A 27,197-nucleotide genomic window follows, 5' to 3' on the forward strand; every position below is an offset into this window, starting at 1 on the left:
AACATCCTTGCACTGGCCCTGATAGGAGAGAACTGAGAGGAAGGACGAGGGTAAAAATAATAATAAGTTCACTTGTTTACATACATTAGCAATATGCATAACTGATCATTCTGAATAATTACAAACTCTTGTTTGGTGTGGATGTGTGCTTTTAAAAATACCAATCCGTGTAAAGTGCCATTGGTTTCAGTGAGAGCAATAGGCAGCGTTGCCAATTCTCATGATTTGATCATGAGTAATATGATTTTTGTTACTGCTGGAGCCAGTTTTCATAGGATGTCTTGCCCTGCCCAGGGGAAAAGCCCCTCTGATTGGCTGCCTTCCCCACTTCCCTATCTCTTGGGAAAGGACAACCAATGAGAGCTGCTGCAGGAGGCAGGCAGTGCCCCCCACACCTGCAGAAAGTGGGTCAGCTCCTCTTTATCCCTGTGAAGAGGGAGAAGAGGACACAATTAAAACTGAACAGCACCCCTCCCTCTCCCGCTCAGGCTTAGGGAGGATGAAAAAGACCTGGAGCTGACAACCCCACCCAAAAGCCTGGCAATGGGATGAATAGTCCCTGGGTGTGACCTCCCCCAAGCCTGGCAGTGGGGTGAATAGTCCCTGGGTGTGACTTCCCCCAGGCCTGGGAGTGGGGATGAAGAATGTCATAGCTGAAATAAAGTGTCTGATTCTGATCTCTCACTGTCTTTACCAGCATGAAAATTCAGTGGAGTGACTCACAATTTTCACCGATATAACTGAGAACAGTCAGATGCACAGAACTTACAGATCAGATTCAGCTGTCTGATCTGGCTGCTTTACATCACTGGGGTGGTGCAAAGCAGCTGGAGCATAAAGGTAAATCTGGCCCAGAATGTCTTAGATCCCTTGTGGCCATCACAATTTTGTCATGTACTGAAGATGGTTTAGTAATCTGCTAGTAATCTACTGAAAAGAATACAGCTTTGTCTAAATAATATTCTCATTTGCAATAAAGACCCTAAGTAGTGAATAATCCCTTTTGCCTTCTTTGCGTTTTCTTGTTCACTGTACTTTTACTCTACCGAGAATTGGAAATGGAAATAGCTTTCCTTCACCGAGAGCAACACAAATGTTAGATATATGGATATACCACCAGGGGACACAGCACAGTTGCCACACATCTCTCCTGACAATGCATTGCTAACACCTGAATCCATCTAGGATATCCTATTCTGCTGGGTTTAAGCATGAGAAACAAGCCCATGTGAAAGCTCAGCAGTCCTTGTAGGCAATGCATGAGATTGTACTGTGCTATCAACTGTCTAATGAAAATTAAGTAACTATTTGTCGGGTACCTTTGCAAGCATTATCCTGCGATCCTTCGGCTGGCCTCCAGGGAGCATCATTGTAGAATTCTTTACACCTTTCACAGGACATGCCCGCAGTGTTGTGCTGACAGACACATCTGCCATGAACCTGCAACATGTCAACAACAAAAATAATTGAATTTTCTTTAGTCCATTGACTTTGGGCCATTTGGCAGGAAAAAAAAAACATTCCAACCACCCCACCCCCACCCCAATATAGCTTTCTTTCATGTGGGATAATATATTACTTTTTGATTCTTGAAGACTGAAAACTTCCATAGTGCCAGAACCAGATCAGGTTGCCTCTCTCTCTTAGAGGGAGAAATTTAGTATGTTAATTATAATGAAACATGGTATTCCTGATGTTTGTTTCATCTCCAGAAAGTAACGGATTTCAAGAGTGACTTTGCCTTCCTTGCTGAGATAAGCTTTAAAACTACAAATTCGTCATTTGCCAAAATTGAACAGTTCTACATCACATGAAGAGTCCTATGTACTCGCATGGCTGGATAGATCCCCCCAAAATGCTATATGCCAACCTAAAATGTTCCCATGTTAAAATACCCAAGCAACCCTAGGCTTTTGGTATGCCAGCATAAGAAGAGAAATTCAGAGCCCTCTGGCTCCCTCATGTGACAGAAACAATTCTCAGTTACATGAGCAAGAGGCATGGACAGTGTGTGGAAACAATGACCAACCTGTCTTAAAGATATTGAAGAAATGTTAGAAAAGATACTTCTACTGACAGAAACTGAGGTTTAAACACTTTATTCTGTTCCTGACTCCTTGGACAATCTGCTGTTCACCAGTTTGTTTGTTTTTAATGTAGAAACAGGGAATTCTCTTTGTGCTGATGACTCTTTTCATGCAGCAGAGTTTTCACCAAACCCTACTGGTGTTATGGAATGTACCCAATAAAGTAGCCATTCAAATCTGCACACAACAGAGATTACTTACTGGATTACATTTGCACCATTAAAGCTCTGGTATTTTCATGCTATTATTAACATGTTTGTGTGTCAGTTATTATAGAACTACCACTCTAGTGCCAACAGGGGTCAGATTCTGGTCTCTTTTAATCTGGCCCAGTGTTTTTAATGGAGGACGCAAAGTTAAAATATTTTTAAAATGTTGAATCACAAATTACAGTCCAAGGATAATCATCCAAAAATTACCATATAGGGAATCCCTTTTAGGACTGGAAGTTTTATAGCTTACCATTCCAGGCTGATAGAAAACATCACCCCGCAGTTTCTGCACTGGACTGCATTGGCTGGCATGACCATTACAAAAACAACTTCCACGGACAACCATTTCATAAACTGCATAATAATATTTTTCAAGGAGATCATTTTGCCTTCTTCCAAATAAAGTATCCCCAAGAGTGTGGAGTTTCGTGAAATTTATTCTCAGGTTTGTTAAGGTGATGAGCTCTGGGATAAGAGAAAGGAAATAAAGAACCACAATTAACCTAAAAACTCTGTTCACTTGAAAATCTACAGGGTGCTCAGCTGATGTAAATTAGCTACATTACGCCGAGTTACACTAGCTGAGGATCTAGACCATACTATTTAACATTCAAGACAAACAAATAACTATGTGTAAAGAAAACCCAAACTATACATACCCTGGATAGATCGGATATAAGGATTTTCTATTTCAAAGCTGGGATCCAAAGCTTTTAAGACAACCTGTAAAACAAATTACCATATATACACGATCATAAGCCGGTTCATTTATAAGCCGACCTCCCAAGATGGATAAGTAAAAATGGAATTTTTTTATGACCCATTCATAAGCCAACTCTATAATTCAGGGGTTGGCAAACTTTGGCTCCCGGGCCATCAGGATAAGCCACTGGCGGGCCGAGACGGTTTGTTTACCTCGAGAGTCTGCATGCACGGAGGTAAACCTAAGTAAACAAAGTGTCCCAGCCCACCAGTGGCTTACCCTGACTGGCCGGGACAGCAACTGGTGGGGAAATTTTTGAGGGGTGGGGGAGGGGGAGAGAAGCTGGGGGTCAGGGGAGTAACCCCTGTGACCACCCCCCACATGACCCCACCCCTAGCCCTACCCCTACCTTCCTGAATGAGGGCTCAAAGCACTTATAATTGTGCTTGAAGCTGAACATCTGCTTAAGTGCTTTGCTAACTTGAGGCCTGAAATTGCAGCAATGTAGCAAAGCATGACCCAAATTGGACCCAGGGAGCAGGGGTATGGAGTTAAAGAAATAGCTAGCTCAGCCCTATGTAAAACTGGGCTGAGAGTCAATATTACATTGATGTGCAGGATTCAGAAGGGAATGAAATGGAGAATTGCTAACAAGCTCTTTAGGATAATAACTAACATAAGAGACTGAAGTGGAAGAGACGAATGGGGGCTGTCACAGGGTGATTGGGCCCTTTAAAAGTGAGTGGGGAACTGGAATCTGCTCCCTGTGACAAAGGGGAATAGAAGTTAAGTAATTTAAATAGAATTCTCTTGGGTATCCTTCTATATAAAGGTTTGCTGGTGAGTCTAATGCTTTTTGCAAATATGTGATCTTCATTTCTCTGAGAATAATGGTACCTGTTTTACTGAAAAATCAAAAACTGCTGTGAAATTTTGTGTAACTCTTGTTTTTTAGCCCTATGAAACTTACAAAAAACAAATGCCTAGTACAGTGCTTTTTATAAATTTGGAAATATTTCAAGGCTAATTAATACTAAATATCAGTATATAGCTACAGAGCTAAAATGAGCAGCTAATATCTTGTATACAGTTATTACTGATGCATTAGGACACCTAAACATTGAATTTAGCTGTGTGCATGCAGGTTGTATGAAGTAAAGCTGGGTGAATACAATATATTTATCTTCAAAAATAATTTAAACAATGGCAAATTAGTTTTAAAAATTATTTGTGAATATTTTATTGGAACATGTTCATGAAATTTGTAAATATTGGTGAGTATTCACAAATTATTTTCCTTGTTTTAGATTCTGGGCAAATAATAACAAAAATGTTAATAAAATAATGCAAAATTTAATATATATTATTTAACAAATAATATTCAGCTAGCTTTTGCATGAAGCATGATTTTTATGCATTATAAGCAGAGCTATGCAAACTTTTATGACACTCAAAGGCATATGAAAGTCTGCTGGTTTCAGATTCATACATGGGAATGAAGAGTGCTAAAACATTTGAGGCCTGTAAAACTTTCAGAAAAACTGGGAGCAGAGCTTTTTGCTGTAACTAAAGTAGACTAAATTTCTGGAACCCAAGTTCTATACTGGAAGAAAGAGTATGTTGTAGGTGAAGGGAATAGGAGCAGAAAGGATGCAGGAAAACCAATGGAGGGTGGTGCTAATCTAATGCTGGCCCTTCTGATGCTTCTCCGCGGCAATTGCTATCAGTGTCCCATGGGACTCAGTAAAACTTTTGAGGTCCCCTTACTAAAAAACTGGTGGGGGAGACAGAAGACCCTTGTGGGGGATTTGTTAGAGAGACCAGCCCCCAGCCCCACAGGTTGAAGCTAAAGAAGGGAGCCATCTGGCTGTCACCTGCAGATATCAGAGAATAGGCTTCTGCACAGGTCAGCAGAAGTTTAGGGGGAGTAAAGACCTGTTGTGGGGAGGGACTTTTGGTTTACAGTGGAAACCTGGAGAAACGACATAGTTTTGGATGAGTTTCTCTATGTGTTCATTTGAACCTGAAACTCAAAATAAAACTGAGTGGTCTTGATTTTCTTCTCCATGTAACCCATTGCAGGCATTTCCCCTTGTAAAACCAGTGTGTGAGAAGAATCAGATGTGGGATACAAACTGGCTCGCTGATCTCTCATTGGCATGAGAAGAAAATCAGTGTAATTTGAAGTAAAAAAAGCACAAACACTAAGAAATACCTGGCCTTCAGTGGAGGGCTCAATATCTGAATATCTTGGATCACAAACAATATCTCCCACTCCTTTTGCTGGACCAGAAGGGATGTTGGGGAAAGATTCAGCACAGTTTTGTGCAAAATATCTAAATATTTTCCAGGTGTGACCATAGTCTGTGGAGCGCTCAACCAACATTGCCGCAGGCCGAAATGTCTGGAAGAAACATTGTTGCAATAATTCTTTAATTAGACTTTTGGAACAAGCTTTTACTAGAACTAAGGGTATGTCTACACTGCAAATGGGAAGTGTGAGTGTAGCCAGTGATGAGCTGCCAAAATCTTAACAACTGGCTCTCTCCTCACCCCACAAGAGGGTCGTGGCCTGTCCCCGCCCCCCAGGACTCCTGCCCCATCCAACCCCCCGCGTTCCTTGATGCCCCCCCCGGGACTCCTGCCCCATCCACCCCCCTTCCCTGTCCCCTGACTGCCCCCCATCACCCCATCCAACCCCTCCTCTCATTCCTGATGGCCCCCCGGGACCCCTGCCCCATCCAACCACCCCTTCTCCTTGTCCCCTGACCGCCCCTAGAATCCCTGCCCCTGACTGCCCCATCCAATCCCCCCTCTCATTCCTGACTGCCCCCCCAGGACCCTTGCCCCGATTCAACCCCCCTGTTCTCTGCCCTCTGACCGCCCTGACCCCTATTCACCCCCACCCCCCTGCCCTCTATCCAACCCCCTGCCCCCGCTCCCTGCCCCCTTACCGCGCTGCCTGGAGGTGGCTTGCAGCGCTACAGCTGCGCTGCTCGACTGGAGCTGGGCCACGCCGCCGCTGCGCAGCGCCTGGAGCACCGGTTCAGGCCGAACTCCCAGCCCCCCCACTTCCCGCGAATCAGCTGTTCGTGCGGGAAGCCTGAGAGGCGGAGGCTCACCTCTGCTCCGTCCTCTGCCTCCCTGGGCCTGAATGTGAAGCCGCTGCACCATTTCTCTGCCCTCCCAGGCTTCCTGCGTGAACAGCTGAGTCGCAGGAAGCAGGGGGGAGGGGGAGAAGCAGGGCGGAGCATTCAGGGGAGGAGGCGGAGCGGGGAGCTGGAGCACCTAAGGTGCCACTTTTGGATAATGTGCTCAGGGGAAGCGGCCCTCCCCCTACTCCAGTTGTTAAATTTAGAAGCCCTTTTAGAACCGGTTGTCCTATGCAGGACAACCGGTTCTAAAAGGGCTTCTAAATTTAAAAACCCGCGAACCGGTGCGAACTGGCTCTAGCTCACCACTGAGTGTAGCACATAGAGACGTACCCAAGCTAGCTTTGATCTAGCCACACCCACCCAGGACCCTGGGCCCACACTCAAGCAGCTGCCTGTGTCTGCTATGGCTTCACTTCTATTGTTACTCAAGCTATATCAAAGTTCACATGAGTATGAGTATGCAGTGTAGATATACCCTAAATAGAAGGGTTTCTCTCTACAAGGGGAAGTTTCCTGGCAAACATTCCTTCCAAATAATGCCTTTTCCGGTTTAGTTTATGTTGCTTCAAGCCCTAAGGTCTGAACCTACAAGCTGTCTGCACATGGAACTCCAATAACAGCTGATGACAATTCCAAGCATGCAGGCTGGCAGGATTAATTCCCCAGTCAACTATTTGAGATATTTGATTTTCTGAAATAGACTGGCTAAGCACCTAAGAAACAGGGTTCATCAACTGAATTCTCTCAGCAAAAATGAATCACTACTACTACCCAAAACTGGGAACAATGGTGAATAAGCAATTTTAAGAGAACCAAGTAGGGGTCTTTTGGGAAAAATAGTATGTGACCATGTAATTAAAGACTATAACATAAAGCATACACACAGAAGGGCCAAATTAATGTTGCACAGACCACCTTAATTCTGTCATTCGTAACTTTTGAGTGCTTGACTTTGCAACCATGATGCTCCTTACATAAAGCTATGTGAAGGCTCGAGTAAAATATCTAAACAGATTACCTTAAAAGTCAGTATAAGATGGCTGAACTTGAATAAGGTTTCTAGGTCCAGTCTAATGCTAACATGGTCAATGCCTGAAAAGGAATTAAAAAACAGTGAAGATCAGTGATGTAAAATTACTTGGTTTTCCTACAGGTACACAACCTGGTATTGTGGTTTATGCAGCTGTAGGTTTTATCACAAAAACAGATTTAAATTAAAAGTAGATGCTCTATGAAAAAATATATTTTTGTGGTAGGTAATTCAATCCTGCTGTAGTTCCTTTGATTCAGCTGTTGAAAATAAGTTGATTCAAGGTATCCTGCTTACAATTTCTCTATAGATAAGTTAATTCTTTTTATCAAATGCTTCTGAATCCTGTGTAGTTACAAATGACCAGATGTAAATCATTGTAAATCTTTGCTCCAACATTATAAATCAGAGAGAAAGAGAATGTATCGTATTGCAACAGTTCTCAACTTGGGGGTTCTGTGGCCCCTGGGGGATCTGTGAGTTGGTTTCAGGGGGTCCGTGAAGCAGGGCTGGATTTAGACTGGCTGGGGCCCGGGCAGAAAGCTTGGATCCCCTAGCCCTGGCACCCTGCGGCAGAAGCCTCGAGCCCCAGGGCCCTGAAACCCTGAATCCCCCAACTACAGGGCTGAAGCCCAAAGCCCTGAGTCCCCCTGTCCTGTGGGGTAGGAGCTCTGAGCCCCCACTGCCAGAGCTAAAGCCTCAAGCCATGGCACCCCATGGCCCAGGAGCTCAGCACCCCTCGGGCAGAAGCCCTGAGCCCCGGTATCCTGCAACTGAAACCCTGAGGCCCACTCTCCAGGCCCTGGAGTTTTTATAGCATGTTGGACGTGGGAGGGACTTGGAAAGAATAAGGTTGAGAACCACTGGTTAGTATTATTCTGCTGTTTCTTCTACTTCTTCTGAGTTTTTCCTTTAGTTTTTGAGTCTCTTAGCTGGATGCCTGGCCAGCAGCCACCACTCTCTCTGCTCTGCTTTCAGAACTGGGCGGCTGGAGAGTGGCAGCTGTTATGGGGTGGCTACAAGGAGACTAAGGTAAATTTTGGGGTGGCTATAGCCCCCGCAAGGCCCCTCACTACCGCCCCTGCCACAGGGTCTCTGCTATGTGCTTCATCACTCCTGTTTGTGATGCCACTGTAGCCTAATTAATTATTACACTTATAATTATTTATTGGGATGAAACATACATTTGTCACAGATAACAGGTTCTTTTTCAGGTGGCTACTTGGAGTTAATTAAGAAGATAAAATTTGGTGAAGCAGACAGAATCTCTAATTAACATAGACAAATATAATTGAAATAATAGAAAAATCAGTCTGTACAAGTATAAAAATAAGATCAGTACAATAAAGTGGTTTCCTGCATTTTCATACTTACAATCTTATATTGTGAAGACCATTCAAAACAAAGATGGGAAGGAAAAGTAAGTGCAGCCCATTTGAAGTTTACACTGTCTTGGGAAACTGATGAACCCCAAAATTAGGGAACTAAACTGGATCTTTTATATCCCTTCTTTCTTTAATTTTTTGAAAACCCAACCATATTTGATAATCTTCTGTGACTGTAACAGATTAATACCTACCCCTCATCAATATGTGGCATATCTGGGGTCCACAATCATGCCTCTTAATATTAACAACCCACATCATAAAATCATAGAACTGGAAGGGACCTCAAGAGGTCGTCTAGTCCAGTCCCCTGCACTCAAGGCAGGACTAAGTATTATCTAGACCATCCCTGACAGGTTTTTGTCCAACCTGCTCTTAAAAATCCCCAATGATGGAGATTCCACAACCTCCCTAGGCAATTTATTTCAGTGCTTAACCACTGTGACAGTTAGGAAGATTTTCCTAATGTCCAACCTAAACCTCCCTTGCTGCAATTTAAGCCCATTGCTTCTTGTCCTATCCTCAGAGGTTAAGAAGAACAATTTTTCATCACTCATTTCTTCATAATTCCTATAGGTTTTTGTGGCCCAACTGTCTAATAACCAGATTGCTAAATCCCTCTCCAAATCGCCATCTAACAGAATTCTTTGGTGTGCTGTATTCTTTGTATTTACTTATTTGTCCTTCCATATGAGAGTGCAGAATTTATAATCAAGGGTTACTGTCTTAGACCTGCCCTTTTCTCACCTAAAACATAGCCGTTAGCAATACTACTTCCACAAGGCCTTGCACTAATAACAGACCTCAGAGTAAGAGTTGTAACTTAATGGTAAATGGTGACCACAGGCAACACAGCAGGAACATGGAAGTAACCACCGTAAACCAGTTTGGACAAGAAGTAGCAGGTTTGAGAATGAGCTAATTGGCATTAATATGTACGGACACTCTATCTTATAGAATAAGTGCACCCCAACATTATGCGGAGGAGGAATTTAGATTTGGGCATGGAAGGCTGGGTATTTACATGAATATTCATGCTAGTGCTCAGGCCCCATGACAGGGCAAAGCACCATGTGGCATTAGCAGCGGTTCTCAACCAGGGCTCCGCAGCCCCTGTGGAGCTGTGAGCTGGTTTCAGGGGGTTCACAAAGCAGGGCTGGCTTTAGAAGGGATGTGCCCAGGGCAGAAAGCTCGGCACTCCGAGCCCTGGCACCCCGCAGCAGAAGCCCTGAGTCCCCCCAGATGCAGGGCTGAACTTGCAGAAGCCCCGAGCACTGCCCTCCCTGCCAGGGGCTTAAAAAGCCTCTAGCCTTGGTGCCCCACGGGGCAGGAACCTGGCAGCCTGTGGGCATGGGCGGCAGGTGAAGCGTCCCCTGGGGGAGGCTAGCTCTCCTTGTCCCGCTTCTTCCGCCCACAGTCCTACCCACACTCCACCCCAGGTCCCACCCCCGCTCCTGCTCAGTCCCCTCCCTGCTTTGTCCCCCCACTGCTGTGTTCCTCCTCTCCTTCCCCCCTGCCCCTGTGAGGTCCCCACCACCTGCAGCTTGCCGCATCCATCCTCTCTTCCCCCATCCCCCATAAGGCCCCTGCCACTCACTCCCTCCTCTCCTTCAACCACCCCCCTGTGAGGCCCCCCCGGCCCGCCATTCACTGGGTCCCTCCTCTCCTCTACACCCCCTTCCCTGTGAGGCCCCCACTGCCTGCCGGGACGTGGCAAGTGGCGGGTTGGGTGGTCCTCATGGGGGAGGGGAGGTAGAAGAGAGGTGGGACACGGCGAGGGGGAGGGGAAGTGGAGGAGAAGAGGGATTCAGGCAGGCAGGGGGGCCTCGGGGAAGGGGTGGAGCAGGGATGGGAAGAGGTGGAGTGCAGGCGGGGCCACCACAGCCCAGGTGTTCACTGGCAGGGCAGCAGCAGCTGCGCAGGGGAGGTTTAGTCTCCCCTGACCTATTATACCCACCACCTGTGCCTGTGGGGTAGAAGCGCTAGCCCTGGTACCCCATGGCTGAAGCCCTGAGCCCCCAGCCCTGCCACTCCATGGGGAAGAAGCCTTGAGCCCCTCCAAGCCCATGGCTGAAGGCCCAAACCCTCCCCATGGCCAAAGCACTGGGCCGCACCCCCACTCTTGGGCCCTGGAGTTTATTTAGCATGTTGGGGCGGGGGGGCCTCAGAAAGAAAATGGTTGAGAACCCTTGCCATATTGTCTTATAGTTTCATAAAGTGATGATTGCAAATATTGATTAGAATAAGCTAAACTTGCCAAGTTAAGAAACATTACTTGACTGTAACCTACCATTTTCTGACTGCCACCACTTCTTTTTCCGGTCTGGCTCAAAAGTTGTGATAACATTTTCAACCGGGTGACTGTTGGGATGGGTATAGGGATTATATGGGTATCTGGAATCACAAAGGAAGCATTTCTCTTCACCCTAAAAAACAGAATAAGCAAGACAAACTATCAGTGCAATCTCTGGCCCCATTATCCAGTAGATAAGCACATGGCTCAGTGTTTTCAGGATTGGGGCCTGTCTCTTGGGACCTGATCCTGCCAACACTCATGCACACACTTAACTTTACATGTGAGTAATCTCATTGAGCCCAGTGGGCTGTCTCATGTGCACAAAAAACACATGTGCATAGTGTAGGATGGGGGCTTTGGTTAGTCAGAGCCCAAATTTGGGGACCATCAGGGCATGCCAGAAGAATACCTGTTTCCTCCAGCTTTTTCTGAGGAGGGGGAGCTTAAAAGGAAAATCTCAATGAATTTATGATGGTGTTTGGTAATGATGTCAGGAGGAGCTTGTTTCATGGGCAGGGAGTTGTCGAGGGGGAACTTTATTAGAAAATTAAAAACTCTTTTATCTGTTTTGTTACTGGTGCATAAAGTTTTTCAGCACCGGCAGTGTGAGAGAGAGCATAATGAGATTATGGAGTGAGTACTGGGGAAGGATTTGTGTTCGTAAGGCTGGGGAGGCTCTTGGAAGGAGAACCTATTAAACTGTTATTAAAAATTAAAATATGTTTTTTTAAATTAAATTGGTTCACAGATATCTGAACAGATTCATCCTTGGCTGCACATTGCTATTAAGACACCAAATACAAGTAACGCATTTATGCCAATATGAAGCTGGCTAGCAACCTCAGGAGGAGGCCAGGTGATCCTTTTTCTTTATCCTGCTTGTGGAAGGCTAGGTGTTCTACTCACTTATAAAATGTTTGCATGTTTTTAAAGTGTATAATCTCTGGGGAATTAGTGAATATTGTACAGACTATATACACTTATGTATGTAACATATATAATTATTTCATGGATTGTAAACACTAATACATTTATATTATATGCAACCATTACTACTGTCTGTCTGACCCTGAATGTGTGTATACATAAATAGAAAAAATATCCCACACACTTCATTTTAAAATGCTATTTTTATAGAAAGTTAAAGCTACAAAAATGCTTAGTAGGGGTGGAGATCACCAAGCCTCAGGTTTGTATGAACATGTATAATATGATACTGACTTTGCTTCCTTTGACCTTGCCTGGTAGATTTTTGCTCCCTACATGACAAGCATATGCTTGTCTTACATAGCAAAATCTGCTAGGTTACATTAATCTCTGAAATTTGCAGTTTTACACCTTCTCCAATAGCACATTTTCTTCTTTTCCTTGTAAAATTTGTAGACGTACTAAGTAGAATAATATTTTAAATCACATATTTTATATAAGCATGCAATTTAGAAACATACAGTCACACTTTATAAACAGGACTAAAATATATACAGTGCTCTCTTTCTAAACATAAATATCAAGCTGTGTTTTGAATCTTGAATCAGAATTTTCAATAAAATGTTCAGATCAAGCCTTCAATGGGATTTCTTAAAGTGCCTGAAGTTAATCACTTGCATAAATCTTTGTTGGACTGGGGCCTATTCTCTTCCCTCTGTTACTCTGGATTTTCATTAGAACAGTATCATAACATTATTTCTAATAATGTTTCAGCAAGCTGCCAATTATGCACACAAAATCAGAGAACACACACTGAGCATGCAGTCCCAAAATGCTATTGCTGAAACAGTGTATTCTAATTTCAGTAACAATCTTTATTCATCTGCCCTCCTTTATGTTATTAATAAGGGCACTTAGAACTTTGCATCTTCCTTTTGATGGCCTCAAACTGAACCTCACAACAGCCCTGTGGATGGAAGTATTAGTATCTTCATTTTACAGATGACAAAACTGAGACACATAGAGGTTATTAGTACTAACTATTTATAGAACATTGTCAGTGTACCTGCTACTTTACAAAACAAAGTCATACTCTCTGCTCCATAAAATTAACAATTTAAGGAGAGAAAACCTTAGAGGAAACAACAGATGAGATACTGGTTACAGCAAATGAGGGTGTGGAGAGATAATTGGGGAGTACAACATGGTAGCAATGATTGTGGGGACAAAATGGGTTTTAAGAAGAGATTTGAGAAGTCATGGGGGTGGGGATTGTCCGAGCCTTGGTTCTTCCCCATTCCCTTCCACTCCCTGTCGTATGCATGGAGGGAATGTAATCAGGGCCGGTGCAACCTATTAGGCGACCTAGGCGGTCGCCAAGGGCGCTAGGATTTGGGGGGGCGGCATTTTCTTCGGCGGCAACCGTGGCTGCCAGATCTTTGGCCGCCCCGGTCGCCGCCAACATTTAGGCGGAGGGAGCTGGGGCAGGGGAGCGCGGGGAAAGCCACCTGCAGCAAGTAAGTGGGGGGCGGCACGCATGGGAACTCCCCGCCCCAGCTCACCCCTGCCCCGCCTCCTCCCCGAGCACGCCATGGCTGCTTCGCTTCTCCCCCACCGCAAGCCTGGGAGGCGGGAGAAGTGAAGCAGCGACGGCTTGCTCGGGGAGGAGGCGGAGCAGGGGTGAGCTGGGGCAGGGGGGGTGCCTCAGGGCGGAGGGGGGCGCAAGGTGGAAGTTTTGCCTAGGGTGTGAAACATCCTTGCACCAGCCCTGAATGTAATCAACGTCCTTTTCCAGGGCTGTGGTTACCCCTCCCTCTGAAGCAATGTGATACAGGATTAGAAATTATGGGGCTATGGATTAGTGATATGGGAATTAGTAACTTTCTGCTGTTCACCTGCTATAATATCTTTGTTAATCAAATACAAATGTTGACAATCATTTTTTCAGTTAATGTTATGCTCTCAGAAATAAAATAAACTAATAATAAGCAGAAATATCACAAGAAAGCCAATGTAAAACAACGTTCACCCGGGTGTTCTCATTCGTGTAGCTTTCTTGGAGACAGGTTCTAACTGAGGTGCTCAGTTGTACCATGTTCACTAATCACAAATATTTACAATAACAGCTTTTCTCTTCTAAGAACCCTTGACATGGGTCATCAGTGGGAAAAGAATGTAGGACTCTCATCAGTTAAAAATCCTGGCCTTGCTCCAGCAAAGAAATTATTTTAGCATGTGAGTAGCTTCATTGACTCCAGTGGGACTATTCACCTATATTAAGTTACGCATATACTGAAGTCCTTTGCTGCACTGGGGCCAGAGAGCTCAGCGCCTTATAGGGTCAAGCTCCCAAATCATAGGCCTCCGCTCTTTGAGCTGAAGGAATAACCCCATTAGGTGGTAGCAGTAGTAGGCTCTTATCCTCTATGCAAAATAATAACTAGAGAGGGCATGACACTTAACCAGTGTCAGATCACACAAATCATTGTGCTAATGTCTCAAGAATGGCTGTTCATCTTAACAATACCATATTCACATGTTATCAAGGGTAGGCATGAGCAAACAATATTATTCACTATTCATTATTTCTCATTCCTCAATCTCCTGGTTAAAAAAGTTGCAGTAAACAACATGTGCATCTAAGGCCACACGAAACAAATATCATAGTAAATTGTTATAGGGAATAGTTCATGAATAACCATGTTGTCTGAGAATTGTTCATTCAAACTATTTGGTGGATAATTACAAAAAGTGAAGAGATTCACAGAAAATAGGACTAATTCACAAACTATTTGAGAATGGAAAAAGTGGTTAAATTCATCAGATTGTTGATTTACAATGAATAAGTTGACCAGCACTAGCTCGATATGTACCATCTGACTATCTTAGTTCTGAAGTGTATTATACTTTAAACATGTCACAGCACTTGACCAGAAGGTGATAAATAGTAATTTTAAAATTACCTCTAAAATGAGCAATATCTCATTAATTTCCTCTGCAGTTCACATCTGGTATTTAGTGAAAAATATTTTTTCTCATGATTATTTATTAACTTCATGGGACCATGTCCTACTGTCCTTGCTCAGGGAAACTCCCATTTATATCAGTAGGAAGTCTGATAACAGGCAATGACTGTTGGATACGCAGAGCCCTATCCATCACTTCCCTGTCACCTAAGCTCGGCTGCACAGAGATGTGGGTCCCTTCAGAGCTGGGCTCCATGGCATACACAAGATGCAGACTCCTTCCATACGTTTCTACCCATCTGGCCCCTTATGTGGCAAACCCAGACTGATTTTAGTGCAGGCAAGGCCCACTGCAGCCATGTGGAAGGGGACAAGATGCATCTATCAAGATAATGAGTGTATGGTCCTCTAGTGCAAACAGCTTTGAATTCATTACAACTGACTGAATTACAACATCCCAAATATATGTGTCGCAATGTCAGAACTGACAGTTTTAGCAGCTTTTTCGGGGGAGTGCTCTGTTTGCTCATGCTGGCTCCTATTCCTCTCTGACGTTCACAAAACTGTCCGGGAAATCAGCCTAACCTCCCTGCACAGTCAAAGAGCATACATATGCTGTTACGTTTTTCATACACAAAGAATAGTTGCTCAGTTAATTACTTTTTATTTTAAATTACACAACAAAACAACATAAGAGAGCACATTGTGTATGTGTCTCGTCTGCAACACGCTACATCTAAACTGAACATAAAATGGCAACTGCATCCAGCAGACTCTTAGGCCCAGAACCCCAAAGGTATTTAGGTGCTTAACTCCATTGAAATCAGTAGGAGTTAGGATTAGATCCTGAAAGGAATTTAGGCACCTAAAAGATTTATAGGTGCAGTACACAAGAAACAAAATCTTGCCACTGGGGTTATATCTACACTTTGGGCTGGAGGTGTAATTCCCAGCATGAGAAGACATACCCAGGCTAACTCAGTAAAGGTAGAGCATAGCTGTGGTGGCATGAGCCATGGGAAGAGTTAGCCACCTCAAATATATCCTTAGCATCTTGGATAGGTATGTACTTGGGTGGCTAGCCCCTCACACTGACATGGCTACACTATTTTTAATGGGCTGGCTCAATTAGAGCTAGTGAGGGCATGTCTCCTTGAACTGGAATTCTCACCTCCAGCTTGAAGTGTAGTCATAGCCTTACAAAACTTCATTCTCCACATGCACGAATTCCCATCAGACTGACAAATACTGTGTATGTTTGCCTTTATGAGGCATTTTACAGGAAAACTACTTGAGGACAGCAGCAGCAAAGTGTCACTGGAGATTCATGTATTCATTTGTGAATACATTGAGCAGTCATGGGATAAAAGGGAAGGTCCTCTCATGGATCAGTAACTGGTTAAAAGACAGGATACAAAGGGTAGGAATAAATGGTCAGTTTTCAAAATGGAAGGAGGTAAATAGTGGTGTCCCCCAGGAATCTGTACTAGGACCAGTGCTGTTCAACATATTCATAAATGATCTGGAAAAAAGAGGGGGCAAAATTTGCAGATGATACAAAACTACTCGAGATAGTTAAGTCCCAAGCAGACTGCAAAGAGCTACAAAAGGATCTCACAAAACTGTGTGACAGGGCAACAAAATGGCAGATGAAATTCAGTGTTGATAAATGCAAAGTAATGCATATTAGAAAACATAATCCCAACAATACAAACAAAATGATGCAGTCTACATTAGTTGTTAAAACTCAAAAAAGATCTTGGGAGTCATTGTGGATAGTTCTCTGAAAACTCAAGGTGCAGCAGCAGTCAAAAAAGCTAATGGAATGTTGGGAATCATTACGAAAGGGATAGATAAGAAGACAGAAAATATCACCATGCCACTATATAAAGCCACGGTACACCCACACCTTGAACACTGCCGCAATTCTGATCACGACATCTCAAAAAAGATATACTAGAATTGAAAAAGGTACAGAGAAGGGCAAAAAAAATGATTTAAGGGTATGGAAGTTTAAAAAGACTGGAAATTTTCAGCTTGAAAAGAGATGACTAAGGGGGGGATACGATTGAGGTCTATACAATCACGAACGGTGTGGAGAAAGTGAATAGGGAACGGTTGTTTACTCCTTCACATAACACAAGAACTAGGGGTCACCCAGTGAAATTAACAGGCAGCAAGTTTAAAACAAACCAAAGGAAGTTCTTCTTCACAGTACTTCCTTGAACAGTCAATCGGTGGAACTTGTTGCCAGGGAATGTTAACTGTAATGGGGTTAAAAAAAGAACTAGTTAAATTCATGGAGGATAGTTCCATCAATGGCTATTGGCCAAGATAGTCAGGGATGCAACTCTATATTCTGGGTATCCTTAGCCTCTGACTGCCAGAAGCTAGGAGTGGATGACAGGTGATGCATCACTTGCTGATAGCCTGTTCGGTTCATTCCCTCTGGGGCACCGGGCATTGGTCACAGTCAGAAGACAGGATACTGAGCTAGATGGACCGTTGGTCTGACCCAATATGGCCATTCTGATGCTCTTATGTCTCACTGATGCATTGCCATTTCTGTTGAGAAATAAACATCACCCTGAAGGCTACTACCAAGCTGTCTTCCTGCCCTAATAGAATATATAATTTCACCAGGTATATTTCTTGTCATCTGACATTTATTTAAACATATCTAGAAGCATCTTCTTATAATGTGCAGTTATTTGATAAATAAGAATAAACCAACCTCAAGGTAGCCTATAATGCAGTATTTCTGAGGGCCAGTCAGTCCACAAACTGATGAGGCTGTTAGTTGCTCACTGCGACCCACCAGAAGATCTCCAATGGCTGGATGACAGGAGCCATTATCACACTCATCCTCTGCATGCAGGAGACTTAACAGCACTGAACACAAAAGAAGACAAATACAGCTGTAATGGTGTGACATGCTCAGCTATATGCTCCAGAGAAAAGTAGCTACACTGCAACATCGCCTGAATTGTCCTTTGTCTACACTTTCCTTTTGTCCTTTGTTAACGCTGCTTGACAGGATTCAAAAGAACTTCTCTAATTCATAGGTTCATAGATTCCAAGACCAGAATGGACCATTTGTCTGACCTCCTGTCCATAGGAACTTCCCCAAACTAAGTCCTGTTTGAAATAGAGCATGTCTTTTAGAAAAACATCCCATCTTGATTTAAACATTCCCAATGATGGAGAATCTACCACAACCCTTGGTAGGTTGTTCCAATGGTTAATTACCCTCCCTGTTAAAAATGTGTGCCTTATTTCCAGTCTGAACACACCTGCTGCAGATCATTATAAATAAATTGGTAACTAGCATATTGCACATCAGTGCTAAAATTTTGATCAATATTACATTGTGCAATAAATATGTGAAACTGCCAGGCAGTTGCATTGTGCTTCATATGTAGATATAGCAAGCATTGATGCAGTATTACTGATAACATCACAGGTGACTCCATGAACAGGGCCAGATTCTGATCTCATTTACATTAATATAAATCTGGAGTAACTCTGCCGATTTCAATTGAGTTGCTCCAGATTTATACCAGTGTAACTGAGACTGGAATCTAAGTCAGTGATTCCTTAGCTTGTCAGATTGTTTGAATTGAACCCCTCGCTTTGGTCTCCATACCCCACATTTTCCAGGAGAAGATGGAAGTTTAGGAACAGAAAATAATTAGGAATCAGATAATCACAAAGCTTTATGGCTTGCTTTGCCCAACATGACTTCCAATATTTTCCTCCCAGTAAGTTACAATTTTCCTTGCAGGGTTTTACCCTTTTAGGCAAGTTCTGTCCTGAAACATTGAACAGGAATGGGAGCCTTGGAGGCATCATTGTTTAACTCTGCTTGGCTCAACTTCTGATAAAAATTGTGATTTAGGATTCTAAGGGAAACTAGAGACAGTATTAATGCAGTTTTAGATGTAGCAGAATAGCATCAATTAAGAGTGTTTGTAGGGAGTGCTGAAACTGTCAAACTTCAATTTATGGCTTAGGATATATTTCAGACAGGCAGCTTACTTACAAGCATTTTCAGTGGTCAAGTAATAGGAGTGTTTGATTAATCTGCCCTGCTTTGCTTCCCAGATTCACATTTATCAACTGTTGGCAGGCATGGGTTACCTGTTTTAGGGCCTGACCCAAAGCCTATTGAATACAATGGGAGTGTTTCCTTTGACTTTAATGAACTTTGAATCAGGTCTTTGGAATGGAGGTGCTGGAAAGAGGAGTTATTGTAGTGTTGCATCTGTGTCTAACCAGGACTATATTTCAGTAGAATTTAATAACCATTTAAAACACTAGAGGAAAGATGAAGCAATGTAATGGAAGGCTGGGAAAATATGTAAATTACACAATATTAACCAAAAAGGTTTAGCCTGGACATGTGTAAAGTATTTGCACTTACCAAACTTTAAAAGAATGATCAGTTCAAGCCACATTCTTTTATGTGACAACCAAACTAACTGGATACCTGCAGGAGGAAAAGAAACCTGTTATGACATTTAACACTTTGCCTCATCAAACCTCTCTTCATGTGTATATTATGCTCAGAGCTGCGTTATATTAACTGATACCACTGAAATAAAAATACAAACAGATGAAAAGAAAATACAGGCTTTGATTTCCTGCTACTGACTAACAGCTACATCAAAGCAAAAGAACATCTCAAAATTGCTTTTGATAAGATTTCAAAAAGTTATTGACACTTACGAATAAAAATAAAATGCTATAAGCAGAAGTCCCATCTTATCATTTAAATATAACCCATTTAACCCTAAACAGATCAAGTGAGGCATGATAATTGTCTCATGCCCATATTCATAGCAAAAAGAATGTTATGAGTGAGTCATTAAGCATGTGCAATGAGGAAAATAGTTAATAGATCTGGACCAGGTGTTCATGCCCTGCAGAAAGACTTGTGGAAGGGGAATCATCAGGAAAAAGAGGGTTTTTTTGTGAGATTTTCTCTGCATCCTTCCCTCCAAGGGAAGGATTAGCAATCAGAGTGGTGGAGAAGCGAGACCTATAAATCCCAGGGGTCTCGGAGAAAGCAGATGCCAGTCTCTGTGCCTGCTTGCCTGACACCTCAAATGAAGCCATTCTGTCCCCAGTGTACATTATAACCCACTCCCTTTCAAGAGGGGCAAGCAGACACAGAGGTCTTGTTGATACTGCTTGTAACATTAACTTCTGTGGAGTTTCAGAGAATAGCAGCTTTCCAGTTCCATCCCTGATCCTAATTCCCACACAGCCCTTGCCATGTGGCGTAAGCTAAGATGAAATTTCACAGGATACCAGGGTAGGGGCATCTCAGTGGAACTTGTCACATGAGTAAAGTCATTTACTTATTTGCAGGCTTGGGTCCTATGCAAGCATAGTTTGCAACCTTCATAATTACACAGCTATTTTAGCTATAATAGTTGGAAAAAATTATAAAAGGACAACCAGCCTTCTGTGCTCTATGCTGGGATCTCATTATTTCAGTTCCCCCTAATGGACAGCAGCTTTGAAGGATCTTGAAGAACTATGTATGAGAAGTTGAATAACCTTTGTGCAGTTGTGCCTTTTGCTATCTAGTTGTAAAGGGAATTTCCAGCAGACCCAATTTCCTATGGCATAATTCAGCAAACATTTTCCTGTTGAGCTGAACTTCAGAATTTGATACTGTATGAAAATAACAGACAGACCTAAGTACAATTTTAAATACTGCCACTGAACAGCACTTGGACTTTTAGTAAGATACATGTCAACAGTAACCTGTCTATCTATCTAGGTAGCTGTATGGCCTCATCACTACTACTGTATCTGAATTACTAATATTATAAAGTGCTGCACTAACAATATTCACTGAAGCCTACCTTTGCTGTTGCATTGGTTTAACGTGTGAAATGACAATCAGCAACAATGACATGCTGTAGCTCAATGGATAGCAGGAAAGTTAAATGTTGAAAAAGGTCTTACCTGGACCTGGGAAGATGAAGCGTTTCTAGAAATGAATGGAACAAAATGAAGACAGCAAGACAAGACATACCAGTGAGTTTCAGCTAAGAAAGGAAAGTGCTTACCCTCAGGCATCTGGGCGTAGAAGAAAAGGAAAACTAGTCTAAAACCTGCCAAAGAGGTGATTTGTGAAATCATTCGGCCTGAGTTTTTGCCATTAGCAAATACATGCAGTAAATAGAAACCATGACAGATATATTTAGAGTAGAAAATAGCATTGCTTTAGTTTAAGAATTAGTCTAGGATTCACAAAATGCTGGCTTGTGTGTCTTTGATTCTGTGTTCCACTTTGCAGCTGAGAACCAACATATTTATATCTAATTTACAACAAAAGGTTAATAGCATGTGAATACCCTAATTTGGGTAGGGACAATTAAAACCAGAGTAGAGTGGATTTCCAACAGATGTGCACATTGACTTAGAGAATTGATCCTTTGTGTCTGAGGAGACGATGTAGAACCATGCACTGAAAATAAGGGCTAGAGGGGCTGGTGATACAAGTATAGCGAAGAGATCTGGCAATGTACCTAGCACTACCATAGATTTCCTGAGTGGCCCTGGACAAGTCACAGCCACATTTTCAAAAGTGGCTACTGATTTGGGGTATCTCCTGTGACGGGATCCCTGGGGTGCAGCCTGGGACTGTGGGACCTCTGGGCCCCCAAACTCTCTCCAGCCTGGGCTGTCTCTCATAATGCCTTGCTAGTGACAAGCAGCAAACCCCTCTAGGCAATGTGATCACTCAGCACAACAACATGTGGAGACCCACACACAGCTAGATGGCATGAATGCTTCCAGAGCCACTCCTGAATCTCACAGGGAAAGGCACCCGCCAGATCCCCCCAGCTCCCAGCACTGTACCTCAGGAATATACCGTCTTGCACTGCTCATCTTTGCACGTGCAAATTTATTCATTGGTTCACCACTTCATCAATGGAAAGTGGATATAAACCAGCCTTTGCAAACCTGAGCAGCTTTGCCACACACTTCATACAAACTCACGGGTAAAGATAAACAGTAAAACAAATGTATTGACTATTAAAGATAGATTTTAAGTGATATTAAGTGAAAGGCAAAAAGTCAGAGTTAGTTACCAAAATAAAATAAAATATAAGCACGCAGTCTAAACTCTCAACCCTATTAGACTGGGCACATCTAGATTACGCAGTTTTTCTTACTTCACTGGATATTGCAGTCCTTAATATACAGGTTTGTCCCTTAAACCTGGGCCAGCCTCCTCTGTTGGAGTCTTCAGTTTTCTTCTGAGTGTCTTGGTTGCTTGCAGCATAGGTGGCGGAAGAAAAAAGGCCAGTCATGGGTCTGCTGTGTTCTGTTTTATACCCTCAGTCCCATGTGCTTGGGGAGCACAAGTCCAGGCATGTGGGGGGGCATTACTGAGTCCCTGGCAAGGTTCAGCAATTCCCCTGGTATGGCCTCATGCAGGTGAGTCATCAAATTGTAGCTCGCTTGCTGGACAATGGTTGTTGATGATTGTTTGACACTTCACCCAGGCGTTGGTTACTCTCCTTGCTGTTGTCTCTGGGGAGCAAATATCTGCCTGATTCCCCAACTTACAGCATGTTTTAGTGACAACCATACAACACAATCTCATAACTTCATATGCACTAAAGAGATACATATTCAGATAGAACAGTGAATTTCCTCACATGCCATGCTTTATATGCAAGATCATGACTATATAAAAATGAGGAATATGGGGGTTACAGGGTGCTCCCCCAAGGTACAGAATGTCACATCTCCAATTTTGGCTCCCCAATTTGAAACACTTTGATTCTGATTTTCAAAAATGCTGAGCACCCCAAAAATGTTGGGCACTAACATCAGTGGCTACTTTTGAAATTTTTAGTCTTAAATCCTCAGAGTCTCAGTTTCCTTAGGTATAGAATGGGTGCTGGCAGGCTTAATTCATTAGTTTGTTTGTAAAACACCTTGAGATCCTGTGATAGAAAGTTCTATAGATGAGCATTATTGTATAACCAGATGATCAGCTTTCTATCATTTAATTCTTATGCTGACCAGAAAGTTCTTAAATTCCTAAATTAAGGCTTTAGCGTTGTGACTGTTCTTCTGTCACCAGGATTGCCCTCACAGAAATAATTCACACATCTATATTTTTAGAAATGTTTCTCCTCAGGAACACTTGTAAATTACTTGTTGGAGCACCACATCCTCTTCTCAGGCTGACTTCATCCCCTAGTTAGTGTGTATTCACCTACTGGGGGTATGAATGATTGTAGAAGTGTTTTACATTTAGTGGGCATAAATACTGACAAATAAACACAAAGGATTAAGCAATAAATCATTTTTACTACAAGATGTACATTCTATTTTTCATGATTAAACAAGGTATCAGTGTAGATAAGGGTCAAATATCGCAAGAGAATATTATTCTTAGGATAATACTATATTGTAAAATAATGCTTGATCTTTTATTAATATACTTTGTAAGAAAAACATTTTTGTTGCAGAAAAATTATGTGCAAAAGGAATATAGTAGAAGATTTATGTATAAGTTACAGGTTGGTCCATCCTTTTGAGTTATATTGGATCCCAAGCAAGAGTGGGGCCTCAAACTACTGGAGGTAGACAGGGACTAAGAATCTCTGGTTCCAGCACTGGCAAGGGATCTGTATTTAGGGTGAGTCATGATTTCCACTGGTGGCTTGGGGGGATATGGAGCTGGTCTGTGACTTGTCAAGTCATCACAGGCTCGATGACAGGTTTCAGAGTAGCAGCCGTGTTAGTCTGCAGTTGTTATGCCTAAGGGCCATCCTTGATACAGCCTGATAAGTAAAACACAAAGTTGCTAACAAATCAATATAAGTTTCCTTCATAAAAACTAACCAGACTATGATGTGGAGGAAGGGGTGTGTATGGAGGGATGACTGCTGGGTTTAATTTAGACTGTAGCAATATTTTACATCTATATTGCACTCTTCATTCTGTGGGGTCCAAAGGACTTTAAAAAATATGGACTGGATATTGTTATGTGCTGAGACCCTGTACCTCCCATTAAAGGCAATGGAAATGGGATGTTTTCAACAATTCTCATTGCAGAACTCCTGGGTCAAATCCTGAAGTCCTTACCCAGACAAAACTTCCATGCCATCTTACATCCCTGAGGTTTCACCCAGCTCAGTTCCCAAGGAAACACCAAAACAAGGGACCAGATTTTCGACAGAGCTGAGCACACCACAGTGAGAGCTGCTGGTTTCTGAACATGTTTGAAAGTCTGGCCCAGGATGCTCAGCCCTTGAAAATCTGGCCCTGAGCTCTTTTGAAATTCTGGCCCCTTCCTTTAAGGTCCTTCCATTTTTATTAGAACTGGATGAAAAATTTACATTGAAAATATTTTTGATTAAAAATTCCTGTGGGATTACATGGAGATGTTCTCATGAACATTTTTGGTTTTGTCCTAATTTGGGGGGGTTTCACTAAAATATCAATAGGCTAGTTGTCAAAAACTGGAAAATGTTGGAGGTTTGTGTTTTTAATGAAAAACTGAAAAAATTCACAAAAGTTTCAATGAAAACATAATAAAACAAAAATATCTGTTTTCCTAATGCAACACACATCCTGACCAGCTCTAGTTTTTCTACATGTAAGCCTGTGGCAGCTTGGTAGCTGTAGGGAAGGAGCTCTCAGTTCCCATCTCTTGGTGAGCAGACCTCATTTTCATGTTCATTACCAGCTCTTCTAGTGTTGTTACCGGGAGTTCTTGCAACCCAAAGCTCTTGGTAACGTTTACTCTGTGCGAGGAGGTGTCAGGAAATAAATCAGGGAAGACACGGCCGTCCGACCAATAGATGGCTGGCACAAACAGGATAACACGAGAGTGCTTTCACTTAAAGCTAAACCTTTACTTAGACTCAAGCATTTACACACGTCCTCAACAAGATTAGTAAAACACCCCAACCTTTGATAATTAACAAAGCTGAGTGTGGCTTTCGAGAGACACAGCGGCAGCCCGTCTGCCACTGGGGAACACAAGATGCATCCAGAGGGAGAGACCAGTCCTGAAGAGTCCCCCAAACAAGTCCCATTATCTCAAGCTTTCCCCCCTTATTTATACATTATAATAGAATGACATGTCCCTTAAAGAAACCTTGTTAAGTAACCATTTCAATGATCAAGCAAGAAGTTCCTTCTGATTATTGATTAACCAGGTGTGGGTTTTTCCAGAGCCTACAGCCTTGAGACCCCAATAGACATTCCTGGGGCACATCCTGCTCTTCTAAAATGTATCAGCAACTTCAACACAATTCTTATCAGGAAGGACGTGGGGTCAAGCTGCCCTTTCTGTGGCAGCCAAAACTCCCTCTTCTCCTGCCTTGGTCAAGCTGAGATTGCTGAATGGCCAATTTGCAGCTTGCTGACTAGGCCTCCTTTAACAATAGACCATAGTGGTTTCAAGCACTTTACTGGTTTGCCAAAGTCTCCCCGTACAGTGTGACCATTTTGATTAAAATACAATTAAGTATGGGATGTTTGGGTAATGAAATGTTGTCATCCTTATTGTGTGACAAAAACACAACAGAACTGTACATAATATGCCTTGAGCAAAGAGCCATACACCTCTGGGTAATGGAACTGGGACTATTGGGCAGACAGGGAGGGGAAGGGGGCTTTTACCTGATATGGAAGAGTAAATCCCTGGTGGCAAGACTCTGCTCAAGACTCTTCATGCAATATAATGGCAGAGCTGAGTGAACTCTTGGAGGGACCTAGATCTAGCACCACGAGAGCTATAATCACTATCACTGGCCTAGGAGCCTGAAGACCCACATCTGCCATTGTAATGAGAGGTGAGAGTGGTGAGAAATGACACACAGGCAGATAGAGAAGATGGCCAGGAGATGGCATTGCAGGCAGAGATGGTGGCAAGGCAAGAGACATAGCACAGAGATGGCATCATGGTTAGAGGTGGTACAATGAGAGATGATGCAGAGGTGGCAGCAAGGCATCTGTTCAAGAAGCCAGACAGCACTGCCCCCTCAGGCCTGGAGCTGGACCTGTTCGAGTGCACTCCTAGGCTCTGGGACTTCACTAATACCAAACCCCAAGTGGGGTGCCCCAGAGGGGAAAGGGGCAGGACATGAGGTGTCAAAGGGACATTTGTCCATCAGATGTTCACACCAGCAGGGGGGAAACAGAGGCTAGGGACTACTGCCCAAGATACTGTAGGAGTGGGTGTTTTTCTTACTATTTGTATAAACACATAGTTAATTTAGCATTGTTGTGTTTTCCCAAATTAATGCTGAGTTCCTTTCTCCCATTAATGAAGTTGTTTTTGTTTTATACACAGACTGAGTGCTTGCAAGAGGATAAGCATTGCCTGCTAAGTGTGCCCAGGGAAGGTATGTAGTTTTCCTCAGGTTTCTGGGTGGCATCTCAAGCCAGTGGTGTTTGTTAATTTTACAAAGAACCCTCTAGATCAGGTATTGGCAACCTTTGGTACACGGCCCATCAGCGAAATCCACTGGTGGGCCGGGACGGTTTGTTTACCTGCAGCATCCGCAGGTTCAGCCAATTGTAGCTCCCATTGGCCGCGGTTAACCATTCCAGGCTACTGGGAGCTGCAGGAAGTGGTGTCCAGCAAATCCCTCGGCTTGCACCGCTTCCCACAGCTCCCTTTGGCCTGGAACGGTGAACCGTGGCCAGTGGGAGCTGTGATCAGCTGAATCGTGGATGCTGCATGTAAACAAACCATCCCGGCACACCAGCGGATTTCCCTGACACGACGCGTGCCAAAGGTTGCTGATCCCTGCTCTAGATATTTGATCCTGGCCCTTTTTGCTGCTGAGAACATCTGGCAGAAGAGTTACCTACATGTAAAGTACTAACAAAAGATTTAACATAATCACCATGATGTGCACATTCCTACTCTGAGCAACATGCAATCACAGTGCTGTATTCCCTGTCCGCTCCCTTCTGTTCATAACCCTCAGTCATTCTATCACATCTAACATTTAGTCTGTCACTCTTTGAGGCAGGGCCTGTGTATTTCTTTGTCTTCAGGGAAGCATGTAGCACACACTTAGCTGCTATGAAATAATTAACAATAAAATCAAACACCAGCTCACAATAAACTAAGCATCACATATTTTAAATTCAAATAAATGTTTATTTGACGGATGTGATTAGTAACGAGCTAATGATGAGAGAGAAATGTGTGATTTTCATTTATTTTGAAATGAAATCATGACTTGGGGTATGTCTACACTGCAGTCAGAATGTGAGTGCAGCACATGTAGACATACTCAAGCTGGCTTTGCGCTAGTTAATGTGAGTACCAATAGTAGTGAAGCCGCTACAGCAGAGACTTCAGCATGAGCTGTAGAAGCCCACCTGGGATGCTGGGTACTTACTCAGGCAGTTAGTCTGCACTGAGGCCTGT

General features: G+C 43.1%; 1 protein-coding gene and 1 long non-coding RNA gene across 4 annotated transcripts in view; one reads left to right on the top strand and one right to left on the bottom strand.

Moving 5' to 3' along the window:
• Window positions 1–19,218, bottom strand: part of LAMB4 (laminin subunit beta 4) — an 80,630-nt gene extending 61,412 nt beyond the window's left edge. Inside the window, exons 1-8 of the mRNA XM_045030359.1 lie at window positions 19,185–19,218; window positions 17,496–17,653; window positions 10,863–10,998; window positions 7,176–7,249; window positions 5,218–5,406; window positions 2,959–3,022; window positions 2,550–2,764; window positions 1,320–1,440 (exon numbers count right to left, since the gene is read on the bottom strand). Coding sequence (XP_044886294.1) covers window positions 1,320–1,440; window positions 2,550–2,764; window positions 2,959–3,022; window positions 5,218–5,406; window positions 7,176–7,249; window positions 10,863–10,998; window positions 17,496–17,653; window positions 19,185–19,218 — 991 coding nt within the window. The remainder of the gene's footprint in view (window positions 1–1,319; window positions 1,441–2,549; window positions 2,765–2,958; window positions 3,023–5,217; window positions 5,407–7,175; window positions 7,250–10,862; window positions 10,999–17,495; window positions 17,654–19,184) is intronic.
• LOC123377457 overlaps window positions 1–27,197 on the top strand; it is a 50,753-nt gene that overhangs the window by 4,982 nt on the left and 18,574 nt on the right. For all 3 annotated transcript variants that reach the window (XR_006582214.1, XR_006582217.1, XR_006582219.1), the window contains exons 4-5: window positions 11,617–11,724; window positions 26,106–26,157. This is a non-coding gene — a long non-coding RNA (uncharacterized LOC123377457). The remainder of the gene's footprint in view (window positions 1–11,616; window positions 11,725–26,105; window positions 26,158–27,197) is intronic.

This window comes from Mauremys mutica, chromosome 1, assembly GCF_020497125.1.
Source record: "Mauremys mutica isolate MM-2020 ecotype Southern chromosome 1, ASM2049712v1, whole genome shotgun sequence".
In the NCBI taxonomy this organism is placed as follows: domain Eukaryota; kingdom Metazoa; phylum Chordata; order Testudines; family Geoemydidae; genus Mauremys; species Mauremys mutica.